Here is a 14,570-nt window from a genome sequence, read left to right on the forward strand (position 1 = left end):
TCCCAATGCAATCAAATCTCTAACACTAAAGGGATGCCAGGATAACTTCAGACTAAGGCCTTTAAGCTTCAAAAGCCCAGTTTGCTAGGTAGTGCACAAACTGGAACACAATTTTATTGCAAGTTCTTGTTTTAGTCACTGTGCTGAATTTAAATATTGAGCAATTTACCAGACTTTCCAGAGACTAAATTACTGAGAGAACATAAACCTCTTTTCCTCTGTTACTCTCATATCAAAAAGTTTGTTCCTACAAGGAAATTTAGCAAAGCAGAAAAAATAAATTAGTTGGTTTAAGAGCGAGAAGAGAAATGAGCATTTCATCTTGAAGTCACTGGTTCAAAAGAAGGTCGAGCAATAAAAGCTACCCATCTTGTTTATTAGCCTGCTTAGCCAAAATTTGGGAAAAAAAGGAAAAAAAAAAAAGCTACAAACCATTTCCTGCAAAAGAGGGGCATATTATAAAATTACTGATCTCAAGTGACAACCTTGGTAGTAACTTCAACAAATATGCAAAATACATTATCTTTGTAAGAGACCTGATTATTTACTCAAGTTTTGTAGAACACTCGCAGGACAGTGCAAAAGAACACAAGTTGCTGTATTTTGAACCCTATATAAATGTAAGGTTTTGTGGGAATTAATATAGTTTGGAATAAATGTTATAATCATTTGGAATAAATATTAAAAACCTATGAACATTTCCAACCTGTAAGAGAATTAGTTTCTATTCTGTAACTATTGCTATATAAGACAACAAAAGGCATGAAGACTGACATTTCTAAACCATGAAAATACATTTGTGACTTATGCTGCTAAAACTATTTTCCCCTAGTTCTATGCTGAAAATACAGTAATGTTAGCTCAGTGAAGGAAGTGAAGTGAATAACCTCCCATCCACTTCCTTTATGATTCTTCATAAGGCAAATCACCAATACTTTCCCAGTATCTGGCTGTAAAATTGGCAAATATGGATTAGCATGGTAAAATTTCACACTGCAGTTTTCTATTCTCCCTATGCATTTTCTGCAGGGATTTATTTAATACCTTGACCTCTTTGGGAAAATGCAGATATACACCAGGAGCAAGGAATTAAGATGATATGGCCGCCTGTGAATATGTATCAAAATGGGCTGCATTCACAGTATGAAATGACACACAAATGAAAGGCAAAGCAGAGAGCATTTTATTTCTTTGCAAAACTGTTGTGGTGTACAGAATGTCACACTATATTTGCGAACACCAACTGAATATTCACTCCTACAGGTTTGAAGAAGCTGGGCACCAGCCAAATTGCAAAGCAGAAGTAACACACAGATGACATAACTGCACATGAGCAATCATCATAAATGGCATGTTAAAAAAAAAAAGTAGTAAAAAGTCCACATAGTACAATTTGGTTTCACTTCAACTCCCATCAATTTGTTTTATTTCACTGGTAGTTTTGTGCATGGCAAAGAACGCCTGAAAACTTTCAAATCCACTTGTGTTCAAAAGCACAGGATAAGTCCATCCACATCAAGTGCACCATACACAAGCAGCACAGAATAGGCTGGTTTGTCTTCCATGTCCAAATCCAATTCCAACACTGAAAAATCCAAACACAGTTCAAATCTCAATGAAACTACACATTTCTACTTGTATTTTCCTTTTGCTGAGTAAGGAACTTGGGCAAACATTTGTTTCTCCCGTGAACGCTACTCAAGCAGCCCAGTTGCCACCTTGTGATGTACTGCATATGAAAACCCTACAGTGCAGTTTTGGGAACAGTAGTTTTTAATGTTCACCCACTCACCACAGTGAAAGAGCTAGATGGTAAACAGATTAATTTCCCTGCTACTTTCCTTTTTCCAGCCCACAGTGTTATTCCACCCAGATGAATACATTTAGTATTCTGGAAAAAACACATCTGCATACTCTGTTAACACACCAGCTTTGCAATTCCATTTAATTTATGTAGCACGCACAGTAGTATTTTTACTTTTTATGTATTCCACAACACACCGACAGAACAGGCACTTCTAGTTAATATTAATAGCTCATTAAATGAAGTATCTAATTTTCACTCAAAACCAGAAGATATTAAAAGAATATAGCAATAATCCATTTTTCCTGCAAGTCAATCCTCTAACGATGTATATTATGTTAGTTACTAGTCATTGCAAACTTGTTTTTCAAATTAATGTATGAAAAGATTCCATTTAAACTTCAATAAATAATTTACTACGCTCATCCTACTGACTCAAATTGATAAATTATTTGCATGATACATTTTCTCATTAATAAGGAGGAGAACTTTCTATTTGGAATTATATATCTTTTCCTTCCATTCTCCACATTTAAAAGGCCAATTTCACTTAAAGCCATGCAGGGGGAAGCAATCTCTCTTCAGATTGTTCAGGTATGTGAAACAGAATATGCTTTTTGAGCATTTTTCTCCCATTTCATATTTTTAAAACAACTGGAAGAGAAAAATGGGAACCTAGTGCACAGCTATTCAATCATAAGGAAGAGAGGCATGATGAGAAGTAGTAGTCTGCCAAAGGTTAGACAGGAGACAAAAAAAAAAGGCAAGTTGGACTGAGGTACAGTAGCCAAATCTACTTTCCAACCATCCTTTTTTTTTTTTGCAATGGTGATGCCCCGTCAAAAGCTACTAGCCACAGAAGAGCTCACCTCTTCCAGCCCAATGCTCCACGCTCCATGTTAAGAGAACATTTTGATGGAAACAGAGTATGACAAGAAGCCTTCTTTACCAGATGCTTTATTTACTTGAAATGATTTAATTGCTTTGACCTAACACAGACCCAACCTACAAGACTACGATCTGGAGTGCACTGAAAAGGAAAAGAAAACATCAAGGCTTTTTAGTTGCCTCTTTTTAAGGCTTAAATGTTTCCTAACTGTGTTCCTGCTCTGATCAGTTTTCAAAACCTTAAAGAAAAAACCACTATCAATTTCAGTGGTAAAAGTGTATCAGTGAGGGATATTTCTAAACCTCTAAACCACAACCACTCCACACAATAAATTGTTTGAGCACTGGGTTAAGCAAGAATTTCTACAATACTTTCCTCTGTACAAACTCCCGTAAAATTTATTAATATAGTCTTTAAATAACTAAAAGAATAAACCAAATGAACAAACATACCCCTTTCACAGGGTACCAGTGATTAAAGATCAGAAAACAGGCCAAAAAAAATTAAGACCAGGAGATATAAAAATGGAAGTGGAATGGAGGCATGTGCAAGACTGATGACTAACACACGTAAGTATAAAAAACAGCACATATTAATGCAACTTTAAAGAAAAATATTATTTTTAGTGACTTTATGCAGAAAAATCAACATGTGCACCCGCATGCCTTTTTTCATTGATTTCCTTTAACGGTCCAACAATACAAAACAAAAGTCTACCCTGCAGTGCAGTACCTACAAAACCAAACAAACACAGAAAAAAAACCCCACAAATAAATCAGTGAAACTCCTTACATAATCACAGGATCATTTCATGGGACATAGCACTCATGTTACTATTCCAGTGACACTTGTTCTTGAAAAGGTGCTCCCTGTAAAGAAAATGTGTACTGGACCAGGGCAACCTGCTCATAGCCCCAGCAGTAAATTAGAAAGGAAGAGAAAACTTTAATAACTAACTAACCAAATTCCAGGATGATAACTTAGCTTTGATTCTCTCATCAAGTAGGAACGTTCTGGTTTTTGATACATCATGACTTTAATTTCATCAGTACCTCACACTCAACAAATGGGGTTTGAAACCCTTTGTTTATTTCTCAGAGGTAGGAAACTATTGCTCCATTATATAAGGAGAGATGGGGGGGGGCACACAGGCGAGAAACCTGTATGTGAAGTCCAAGGTTGAGACAGAAGCTGTAGGTCCTGGGACTCCGAGGCATGGTCCAAAACATTTTTCTGCTACATGCAAGTTACCTGAACTAATTTATGCAGACCAGCAATTTTTCAGGGTGCAATATATGCTTTTATCAGTACAAATTAAGTCTTGTTTTCACTTGTTTTAAATTAAAATAAAAATTTGTATAATCACTCCACAACAGTCCATTATGTAATATGACAGGATTCCCTCATTAAAAGCAAAACTTTCAAAGACAAAATTAGAAGCTCAGCAGCAGCAGCAACTTAAATGCAAGAAAAATACCACTGTGCATCTCACCTTACCGCCACATTGCACTTCTACTGAAGAAAGCTTAACTATTTACTGTGCATTTCTTACCATCATCTTTTGTTAATTAGCCGGCAAAATCTAAGTATCTGCCTGACAGAAAACAGCTCAACTGAGAAAAGTAAGATTTTACAGAAACAGACACATTGCAAGGAAAAAAATTAGTTTGAAAACAGAAATTTAGATTCAAGCTGTACACAATTTATGCAGACTTTCTTCCTCCACATTTTACAAACAGTGAAAAGTCAGATTACTTTGTTGTCTATTTTTAAGATCTTGTCAAATGTGACATGTAGCTCCAGGTGCTGTAAAATAAAATTAAGTAAGCCAAGGAAACCACACTGTATTAGGACTTTTCAGCCAAACCAACCTGCTCAGGCTCAGCCCCAAATGCAGCATATTTGACGATTAGACAGGGCTGGGAGAAGTAAAACAAATATACTTCACAAGCACAATTAAAAAAAAAAACAAAAACAAAACCAGAAGATACAAAAAGAAAACAACTGTCCTTCAAAAGTACAGTAGAATTACTTAGCAAACCAAGTAGGTTTTTCTCTTGAGAATCAAAAGACTGTGTTAGATACAGTGCTTTCTTATCATATCATGGGATGTCTATAGGAAAAGAAAAAGCTCATAATACCCGTTTTCGTATATAAGGGTACAAAATAAAAGTGTAAGTTGTACTGTAGTTACCAGCAAAGATCTATTAAATTTCTACAAGTGCTGACACAAGTAACTACCACTACCTCCACGCTGAAAGTTCTGCTTAACATCTGAACATATGCACCATCTCTGCTAATTAACACCTTTGAATTTTACATATTCTGACTCAAATAGCTGAAAAGTATTAAACGCTTTAACAGCCTTAGGAACTCAACTTCCTGGGAAGCAGGAGTTGGAACAAAACTTAGAATGAAGGGCTCTTAGCTGACGTACATTCAAGACAATTTTTACAGACTACCACATTTGAGCCCTATTATAAAGCTCTACCACCAAGTCTGGGCAAATAAGCATCCTGGCATTTGTTAAAGAGCCCGTCATTCAAAACAAACCAAGCAGGTAGCAAGTTAGAATTAGCATCTTATTTACTAGGAGCTACTAAAGGAATGATACTAAAAGAGTTGCTGCGTAAAAGAGAATCACTGTATGTTTGATTCTTTACTAAGATAATAGCACAGCAGTGCAAAATATACAGAAAAAAATAAAATCCGTATTTTTTTTTTTTTTCCTTACACATCCAGTTCAGACAGGGACATAGAATCATAGGGTTGGAAGGGACCTCTGGAGATAGTCTAGTCCAACCCCCCTGCCAAAGCAGGGTCACCTAGAGCAGGTTGCACAGGAACACGTCCAGGCGGGTTTTGAATCTCTCCAGAGTTGGAGACTCCACCACCTCTCTGGGCAGCCTGTTCCAGTGCTCTGCCACCCTCAAAGGAAAGAAGTTCCTCCTCATGTTTAGGTGGAACTTCCTATGCTCAAGTTTGTGCCCATTACCTCTTGTCCTGTTGCCAGGCACCACTGAAAAAAGCCTGGCCCCATCCTCCTGACACCCACCCTTGAAGTATTTATAAGCGTTGATAAAGTCCCCCCTCAGCCGTCTTTTTTCCAGACTAAAAAGACCCAAATCCCTCAGCCTTTCTTCATAAGAGAGGTGTTCCAGTCCCCTAACCATCTTGGTAGCTCTCTGCTGCACCCTCTCCAGCAGTTCCCTGTCCCTCTTGACCCAGGGAGCCCAGAACTGGACACAGTACTCCAGGTGTGGCTTCACCAGGGCAGAGTAGAGGGGGAGGATGACTTCCCTCGACCTGCTGGCCACACTCTTCTTGATGCACCCCAGGATGCCATTGGCCTTCTTGGCCACGAGGGCACATTGCTGGCTCATGGGCATCCTGTTGTCCACCAGGACTCCCAGGTCTCTTTCCACACAGCTGCTCTCCAGCAGGTCAGCCCCCAACCTGTACTGGTGCATGGGGTTATTCCTCCACAGATGCAGCACCCTACACTTGCCCTTGCTGAATTTCCTAAGGTTCCTCTCTGCCCAACTCTCCAGCCTGTCCAGGTCTCTCTGTGTGGTATGTCAGCCACCACCCCCAGCTTTGTGTCATCAGCAAACTTGCTGAGGGTGCACTCTATCCCCTCATCCAGGTCACTGATGAATAGATTGAAGAGGACTGGACCCAGTACTGACCTCTGGGGAACACCACTCATCACTGACCTCCAACTAGACTCTGTGCCCCTAATCACGACCCTCTGAGCTCTGTCTTTCAACCAGTTATCTATCCACCCTACTGTCCATTCATCTAATCCACTCTTCCTAAGCTTCCCTATGAAGATGCTGTGGGAGACCGCGTCGAACGCCTTGCTTAAGTCAAGGTAGACCACATCTACCGCCCTCCCCTCATCTATCCATCCAGTCATGCCATCATGGAAGGCTATCAGATTAGTCAGACATGATTTCCCCTTGGTGAATCCATGTTGAGTACTTCTGATAGCTTTCTTTTCCTCCACATGCCTTAAGATGACGCCCAGAACGAGCTGTTCCATCATCTTTCCAGGGATGGAGGTGAGGCTGACCGGCCTGTAGTTCTCCAGCTCCTCCTTCTTGCCTTTTTTGAAGACTGGAGCGACACTGACTTTCCTCCAGTCCTCAGGCACCTCGCCTGTTCTCCAGGACCTTTCAAAGATGATGGAGAGCGGCCCAGCAATGACTTCTGCCAGCTCCCTCAGCACTCTCAGGTGCATCCCATCGGGTCCCATGGACTTGTGAATATCTAATTGATCTAATTGATCCCTCACTCGATCCTCCTCAACCCAGGGGAGGTCATCTTCTTTCCCCATTACTTCCCCCAATGCCTGAGACTCCTGAGGGCTGGGCCGAGCAGTAAAGACCGAAGCAAGGAAGGCATTCAGTACCTCCGCCACCATGGCTCCTGTTTCATTCCATAGTGGGCCCACAACTTCTCTGGTCTTCCTTTTGCTTCCAATATACTTTTAGAAGCCCTTCCTGTTGAGCTTGACATCCCTGGCCAGATTTAATTCCAGGGTGGCCTTGGCTTTCCTTGTTTCATCCCTGCACACTCTGGCAGCATTTTTGTAATCCTCCCAAGGGGTCAGTCCCTTCTTCCACTTATTGTAGACTTCCTTCTATGACTTGAGCTTTTTCAGAAGCTCCTTGCTCAACCATGCAGGTCTCCTGCATCCTTTGGCCGATTTCTTTCTCCTAGGGATGCACCAATCCCGAGCTTGGAGGAAGTGGTCTTTGAATATCGACCAGCTCTCTTGAGCCCCTTTGCCTTCCAGAGCCCTAGCCCACCCGATCTCTCCAAGCAGTTTCTTGAAGAGGTCGAAGTTAGCCCTCCTGAAATCCAAGGCTGTAATTTTACTTCTTGATGTTTTGTGCGTGGTACCCATGATCCTGAACTCTATCATTTCATGACCACTACAACCTAGGGTGCCCCCAACCTTAATGTCCTCCACCAGTCCCTCTGTGTTTGTCAGTACTAGGTCCAGAAGTGCTCCTCTCCTTGTTGGCTCCTGCACCACCTGTGTCAAGAAGTTATCATCAACGCACTGGACAAGCCTCCTGGACTGTGCATGCCTGGCTGTGTGGTCTTCCCAGCAGATATCACGGTGATTGAAGTCCCCCATTAGAACCAAGGCCTGCGATTGCAAGGCTACCTTCAGCTGTCTGTAGAAAGCCTCATCAGCTTCCCCATCCTGATCAGCTGCCCTGGAATAAACACCCACAACAGTGTCCCTCATATTTGCTTGCCCCTTAATCCTTACCCATAAGATCTCAACCCTCTCGTCATCCGCCCCTAGTGAGAGCTCGATGCATTCCAAATGCTCTCTCACATAAAGTGCAAATCATTTACTCAAAACCATGAAACTATCTTCCTCCATAATAGAAAAGACTTCTATAGTACAACTTGGATATGTGTCACATGCCTGCTGAAACCAACAGCAATAATTTTCGATTTTACAGGAAGAATTTAAATTAAGTGAAAGACCAATTGTATATGCAAAAATCTTTATTGCTATAATGATGACTACAAAGTCCACACTGTAAATATTATACTTTTTAATGGGTAAAACAGGACACAGGCTGCAAGAATTAGAGTCTCAGGTTCTAGCAATGACACCACAAAATGCATCCCTGATTTTTCAAACTATGAGCCACCCAAAAGAAATCATACAATTTTATAATCACAAGAGCTAAGAGTGAAGCCATCAGCTCAATCTTCTCTCTGACTACACTTCAAATAATATAAGCAAGCACTGACAACATTTAGACTTTGTGATTCTACAACTATTTTTGGTTTCTATTTGAATGATCATTAGAAATAGTTTAATGAGTAAATACGAAGATTGTGAAAATTGCTCACTACTTCCTATAAGTACTTTCTAAACATGTTTTCAAAGTTTCATTTCATCAGCTACCTGCATAGTGTCAAGACACTACAGACTGGACTTACTATTCAAAGACAACTCATGATAAGCGTTTTCACAAGCGTTAGAATAACGATTGGATTTTTCTTCAGATCCAACATCTACATTCTCAATATAAAAATTTCTGTTTCGCTTCTCTACGCGTGTGAAATTAACATTAAAAATAGACGTCAACTTCAATAAAGGTCTTGCTGAAATTTTGTTACTACCAATTTTGTGAAAGTTGCATGATGCCTATTTTTACTTCAGGTAAAAACAAAACCCTGGCAACCTGGCAACCCATTTATGATTAATTCTGCTGTAAATACTTATTTACTATGGGCTGAAATGTTGAAAGGCCATTTAAAAAGCCACTAAAACAAGTTCTCACTTGCAACAACCTTTAAAAAAAACCCAAACACCTCAGGAGGTAAGTATTTGTGTTCACTATCTTGTGAATGTCAACTCTTGAGAGGATTACCATTCTACTAAACACTGAGTTGTTGCTCAGTCATGGTCTATGCACACTTCACATCACAAAGGAACATCCGGAATTAAACTATATCACACTGGGCAAAAAAAGTCTGGTCCACAAGGCTATTCCATATGGCAACATTAAAGGGCCAAAGAAATCTCTGCTTCTCACCAGGAATGCCCTACCGTGCCACTGCAGACAGCCACTCATGAAAGGCAGTGAGGAATAAATTATCCCACAAGAAATAAAGCCACCATCCTCTACAAAAAGATGTTCTCAGAATCCACCGCTGCAGTCTCTGCAGTACCCACTGTCTTGGAAATTAGGATTTCTACCTACTTAGCGCTTAAACCCACATCCCAAGCATGATGATTTGTCCCTAGGTAAAGAATAGAAAATCTTCCTAACAGCAAGTCCATTAAAGTTTTGGAAGTCTAGGAGCCCCTTTCACTCAGACACTTAACGAGTGAAAACACTCAACCAAGGTAATACCCTGCTCTGTGTCATCTGTCCTTCTTCTTCCTTCCTGTAGCCATCCTAGACCACACTGAAGTCAAGTATCTCTTTCCAGATCTCTCAGGGTTCCTTCGATGATGGCGGGTTTGGAGTTAGTACACTGATGTTTGAGGACAAATTCTTGAACCCTCTGTAGCTCCCTTCCTCTCCTCACCCCCAGCCCACTTTTTCCAGCACCTACATCAGGGTAGGCAGACCTCTCCAAAACATGAAACAGTTTTTGACAAAATGTCATTTCAAGAACAGAGATTCTACAGAACGTGATTAGATCTAGACCATGAAGCTATTAAAATAACACAGTAATTACCTGAATGTAGTATTACTGCATATATAATTATACTGACAATTAAATTTTCATTTGATCAAAAGAGAAGTGCACGCACTTGAATTTGTCTCTCAACCTAATTCATTTTACTCTAATGGGGCGATTGTGTTTTTTTTTAAACATAAAGGAGCTTCTAATAGCAAATCACAGCTCCTTTTTAATAATTTAAGTCCAGATTAACATTCCTTGCTACATAGTACCAGCAAAACTTACAAAAACAACCAATGAGGTCGTATTTTTCCCTCCGTACTGACAAAGAATTAGCACTGACACAGATTCAAGTGTGAAGCATTTCAAGCAGGCTTACCTCAGATTCATCTGTTGATTCCTCATTAGACCTGGTTTCCTGAAAATCACACAAAGAACAGAGGGGAAATTAGTAGAAATACTTTTAAAACCTTTATTAACAAATAGACGACAAAGTGGAAGCAACCCAAAGTTCAGAGTTTCCATCCTTTCCGTTCAGACCCAACTTGCGCTTGCACTTGCAATCTAGTGCCACACTGACACTCAGTGGCACCAGTTGACTGTGATACTATTGCCAGTTACCTTAAAAGAGAATGAGTGGATCATCTGAGAATCTGTCCCTGTGAAAGCTTCCCTCCTTCCACAAGCGGTAGCAAGTTTTGCAACTGCCCATGTCTTGACTTGCATGGCAGAACAGCATTCTCAAGTTATCCATAAGCTAGGTTTGCTATTCAACTATTCGGCTGTTAATAGGCTTATTTTAAACTTCCAGACCATTTTCCATAGAAATCCAGCACTTAGCGACTTTCTCCTTTACATCCCATGCCAATGCAAGCCATGTGGCTTTCTCTTGCCTTTGAAGCAACTGTACCTTTAAAACATCTCTCTCTGGCAAGGCAATGATTCTTACTGTCCTACAAAAAAAAAAAATTTAAGTCAACTCCTGCTAATCTCTCACCTGTCCACCGAGAAAATCTGCTGATGCAATGCCTCCTCAAAGAGGTCAGCAAAATGAAGATTTACTTAACGTATTTATCGTTATCAATAGCAATAAAAGGTTACAACTAATACACTGACAGTGAATGTAACCATTTTAACAACAAAATATGATATAAACAAAGAACGAGCAAGAGAGAAGGCAGCATTTCAGATCTCATGAAGTAGTATTTGGACAGTAAGATAAATAGGTACAGAATTTCACCAGAGAAGGCAAAAAAATAAGAGACAGTTACCAACAATTTAAAGAGAAATGGAAAGGGAAGAAAATTTAATGCACTGACAACCAGCATCATTTTCAGTTTGTCACTTGTATTTATTTTCCCTGTTTATAAAATGCACTGATTGTGACCTCTAGGCAAAAAGCATATGCCTCCTTTGGATTAGCGGAGGTTCACCTGTAGTGACCATAGTGACCATCACAACAGACTAGGGATGGGGGAGAAGAAAAGCAGCATTTCTGCTTGCTACTTGAAACTCAGTGCAATGTGTTACCATGATTATTGCCATTTGTTTCCTCCATTTTACTTCCTACAGCCAAGTCCACCTCTAGAACACGCATCCCATAGAAGGGTTATCTGTCATCTATATTCATGACATGAGTTAGGAAACTGCAAGTAGAAATAACACGGGAGTCAAGGGAAGACGAAGAGGGAGTAAAATCCTGGCATCCTTTCAAGCTTAGGTTTGACTTTGCAAGTACAACTGTTTGTCCATCAGTCTCAAGCGCTCTACTCACTAAGATGCAGTTACCTTACAGGAGATGACAATTTTGTTACATATAATCTTTGTGCATCTAAAATTCTACTTAACAGTAATCAAATGAGGACAGAACTTAAATATTGTGGTGTAACATTGTCAGCTTACTGGACAAGGTAGAGTAACACAGGAAGTCCAATGCAAAATATCACCAGATTCCTAATAAAAAACCTGCCTTTCTCTCCTGAATACCAAGAGTCACCTACTTAACTCCTTTACAAGTCAAAACTATTACCATTTTGATGTACCATTTTGATACAACTCGCATAGTTTGTATCAACAGGAGAATTTGTTTTAAAAAAAAATAAAAAATCTGTTCTCCCAAACAAAATAAGCAATTACAGCAAGTGACATTTTTGCTGGTACACTGGAGTCTTTCTAGTGCAGCTACACCATTTACATTTTTTTTCCTCCCCTCCCCTGATTCTAATTGCTTTGGCTGTTCAGCAGAACACAAACATAGGAAGAGCCAGTGATGAAAATCTGTTTTGATTTGGGACATGTAGCCTGCTATCCCTACTGTATTCACAAGACACTGCAACTGCAGCTACTAAATTTCATAAACAGCATACAAATTCAGGCAAATGCTTCATGGCCTTCATGCTTTACTGCAGAAAAAAAACATGCGAAAATTCAGCGCGCGCTTTGGCTTAGAAAAGAAATGCAGAAATTGTATTTATTCCTTGACAAGAACTTAGCTGAAGTTGCTTAGAATTGACACTTACCTACTAACTTACTTTGCTGGCAACTTACTATGAAAAGCTCTTTGCTCGAGTTCTCCCACTCACATAGGCAAACTGGAAGAGCAAACTGCAATTATGACTGCCCTGGGGTTTTGTTAGTTTCCTCTCCCCTCCCTCCAAATGCATTAGCCAAGGGGATTACCCCCCACTTCTACTTTTTAGTAGCCTCGTAACTGTGAAAAGGAAATCCCTCAACAGGGATTTGTAGATGACCAGAATCCCAAATCATGTAGGAATAGCTGTCATTGGTTCATCTGAGACTCTAGGGGAAAACCAGCTGTACGCTTCAGCCAGCCGGCACATGCTGTTGTTCAAGTAGCCTAAGAATGGAGAAAGGGAACAAGGAGCAGGAAACCACAGAAATGTGAAGTAATCTCTCACCATTATAATCTCTCACTTAGCAGATCCAACATAACTTCTCAATAAATTCTTAAACTGGCTTTCCAATATGATAGATATAGGGTTTTCCCTTCCTTGCCTTTACAAACATCAGATGCTATCCATTATATGTTTAGGCCCATAACTTAAAGCAGCTGGGAGGGGAAAAATCAGGAAATTTGTGTTTCAAAGAAAAATACAGACACAACACGCACATGCCTTTCACTAGGGGTGTGCACGTTCCCCACAGGAAATAAACACAAACAAATAGGTTAACTTTCCCACCATAGTCCAATGAGAGCAAAACACACGCTGTTTTAATCTCTTATATTATTAGAGAAGATGAAAAGACTTGTCAGGAGTTGGTTTTATCCTGAGAACCCTTCCAAATGCTGCCATGGTCAAAAACCTCACCAAGCCAGGGGGTGGAGCCTCCCCCAAAGAGGCCAGCCCCTCCCAACAAAACCCCTGACAGCAGGGACAGTGGAAACAAGATGCTAATCTCCAATTAAGGCCAACTCCCTGGAGGTAATTCTGAGACTCTCCCACCATTAGGCAATCAAGACAGACAAGTCTGTGTCAAGACAAGCACGTGCGTCAAAGTCCTGGCCCAGCAAAGAAATATTGAGAAAATATCTGAAAGGACGGGGAACTTCACTTCTTGCTTTCACTTTATTTTTTTTTTCTCGGGAAGGAAGGGTCTGGGCAGGGGGAAGCTTTAGGAAGACACACGCTTTAGAGAACCACGGGCCACAAGCACCAAACTCCTCGTTTTGTCTCAGGAGCAAACTCCCCTGCTGAGATGCAGTTGCTCCTGCGCCAGCTGGTAAAGCACAGCTGCTTAACCATTTCAGACCGACCCTTCAACTTTTCAATTCCGGCTCCACAGCGGTGCCAGACGCATTTCCAAACCCCTCCCTCCCTCAGGTTCCTCCATCGGGTGTTACCTAAAAAGCAGAGCCCTCACGGCTTGCGCCGCCTCCCCAGGCCATCTATCTGGGGTTTTTTTGAGACAAAACCTCGGGCAGCCCCGTTCCCCGGTGCTCGGCGGGGGAGCCGAGGCCCGGCACCGCCGCCTCCACCTCCTCCGCCCCGGCGAGGCTCCAAGCGCCGCTGCCGCCCCGCCGCCGGCCCTCGCACTCCCGCCGCGGGGCTGGCCGACACCCTCCGTCCCCCCTTCACACAGGCCCTGGCCCTTCGCCCCTCTGCTCCCGAGGGTCGCCCCGGCTCCCCGCCGCGCTCCTCGCCCCCTCCAGCGGGGCAGTGCCCTCACGGCCTCTACCTTCTCCTCAGCTTCCGCCATGGTGCGGCCGGGGAGCCGTCATGTGAGGGGCAGGAAGCCTGGGAGGGCGGAGGCATGCTGGGAAATGTAGTTTCAGAGCGTGTGTGGGGGGGTGTCCCCCTTTTTTCTTTCTTTTTCCTTCTTCTTTTTTGTTGTTGTTGTTGTTGTTGTGGTTGGTTGTTTTGGGGGATGGGGTGGCTTGGGTATAATGGCGCTGCCTGATGACCTACACCAAGGGCAGAGGCAAGGCTGGGCCCAACAGGGACACCACGTCCCGGTCAGGTTTTCCTTCTGCCCTCCATAGCTGCAAGCGAGATGGCACTTTTTTTACACAGAATTCCTTCAAGTCCCTCTGGTTATTGGGGGTTTGGGTGTAGTTGAAGCAGCATTTTCCATGCCCACCACCATGTTGCGCACTGGACTGCCAGTTCTCCAGGACAAGGCCCATTTATTGGCGCCCACCTGAGCAGCACTTTGTTTCCACCTCCAATTTCCATTAGATCCTCT

General features: G+C 41.7%; 1 protein-coding gene across 4 annotated transcripts in view; it reads right to left on the reverse strand.

The window, feature by feature from the left end:
- VPS41 (VPS41 subunit of HOPS complex) overlaps positions 1-14,112 on the reverse strand; it is a 112,278-nt gene extending 98,166 nt beyond the window's left edge. The window contains exons 1-3 of one of the 4 annotated variants that reach the window (XM_063325582.1): positions 12,386-12,432; positions 10,777-10,819; positions 10,246-10,284 (exon numbers count right to left, since the gene is read on the reverse strand). Coding sequence is in view for 2 of the 4 variants with exons in the window: in XM_063325580.1 (XP_063181650.1) it covers positions 10,246-10,284; positions 10,488-10,592 (144 nt within the window). In the remaining 2 variants the exon portion in view is untranslated. Of the gene's footprint in view, positions 1-10,245; positions 10,285-10,487; positions 10,688-10,776; positions 10,820-12,385; positions 12,452-14,063 lie in introns of those variants that run through there. The other 3 variants (XM_063325581.1, XM_063325583.1, XM_063325580.1) reach the window with 3 other exon arrangements.
- Between the last annotated feature and the right edge of the window lie 458 nt (positions 14,113-14,570).

Source organism: Chroicocephalus ridibundus, chromosome 2 (genome assembly GCF_963924245.1).
Source record: "Chroicocephalus ridibundus chromosome 2, bChrRid1.1, whole genome shotgun sequence".
In the NCBI taxonomy this organism is placed as follows: Eukaryota; Metazoa; Chordata; class Aves; order Charadriiformes; family Laridae; genus Chroicocephalus; species Chroicocephalus ridibundus.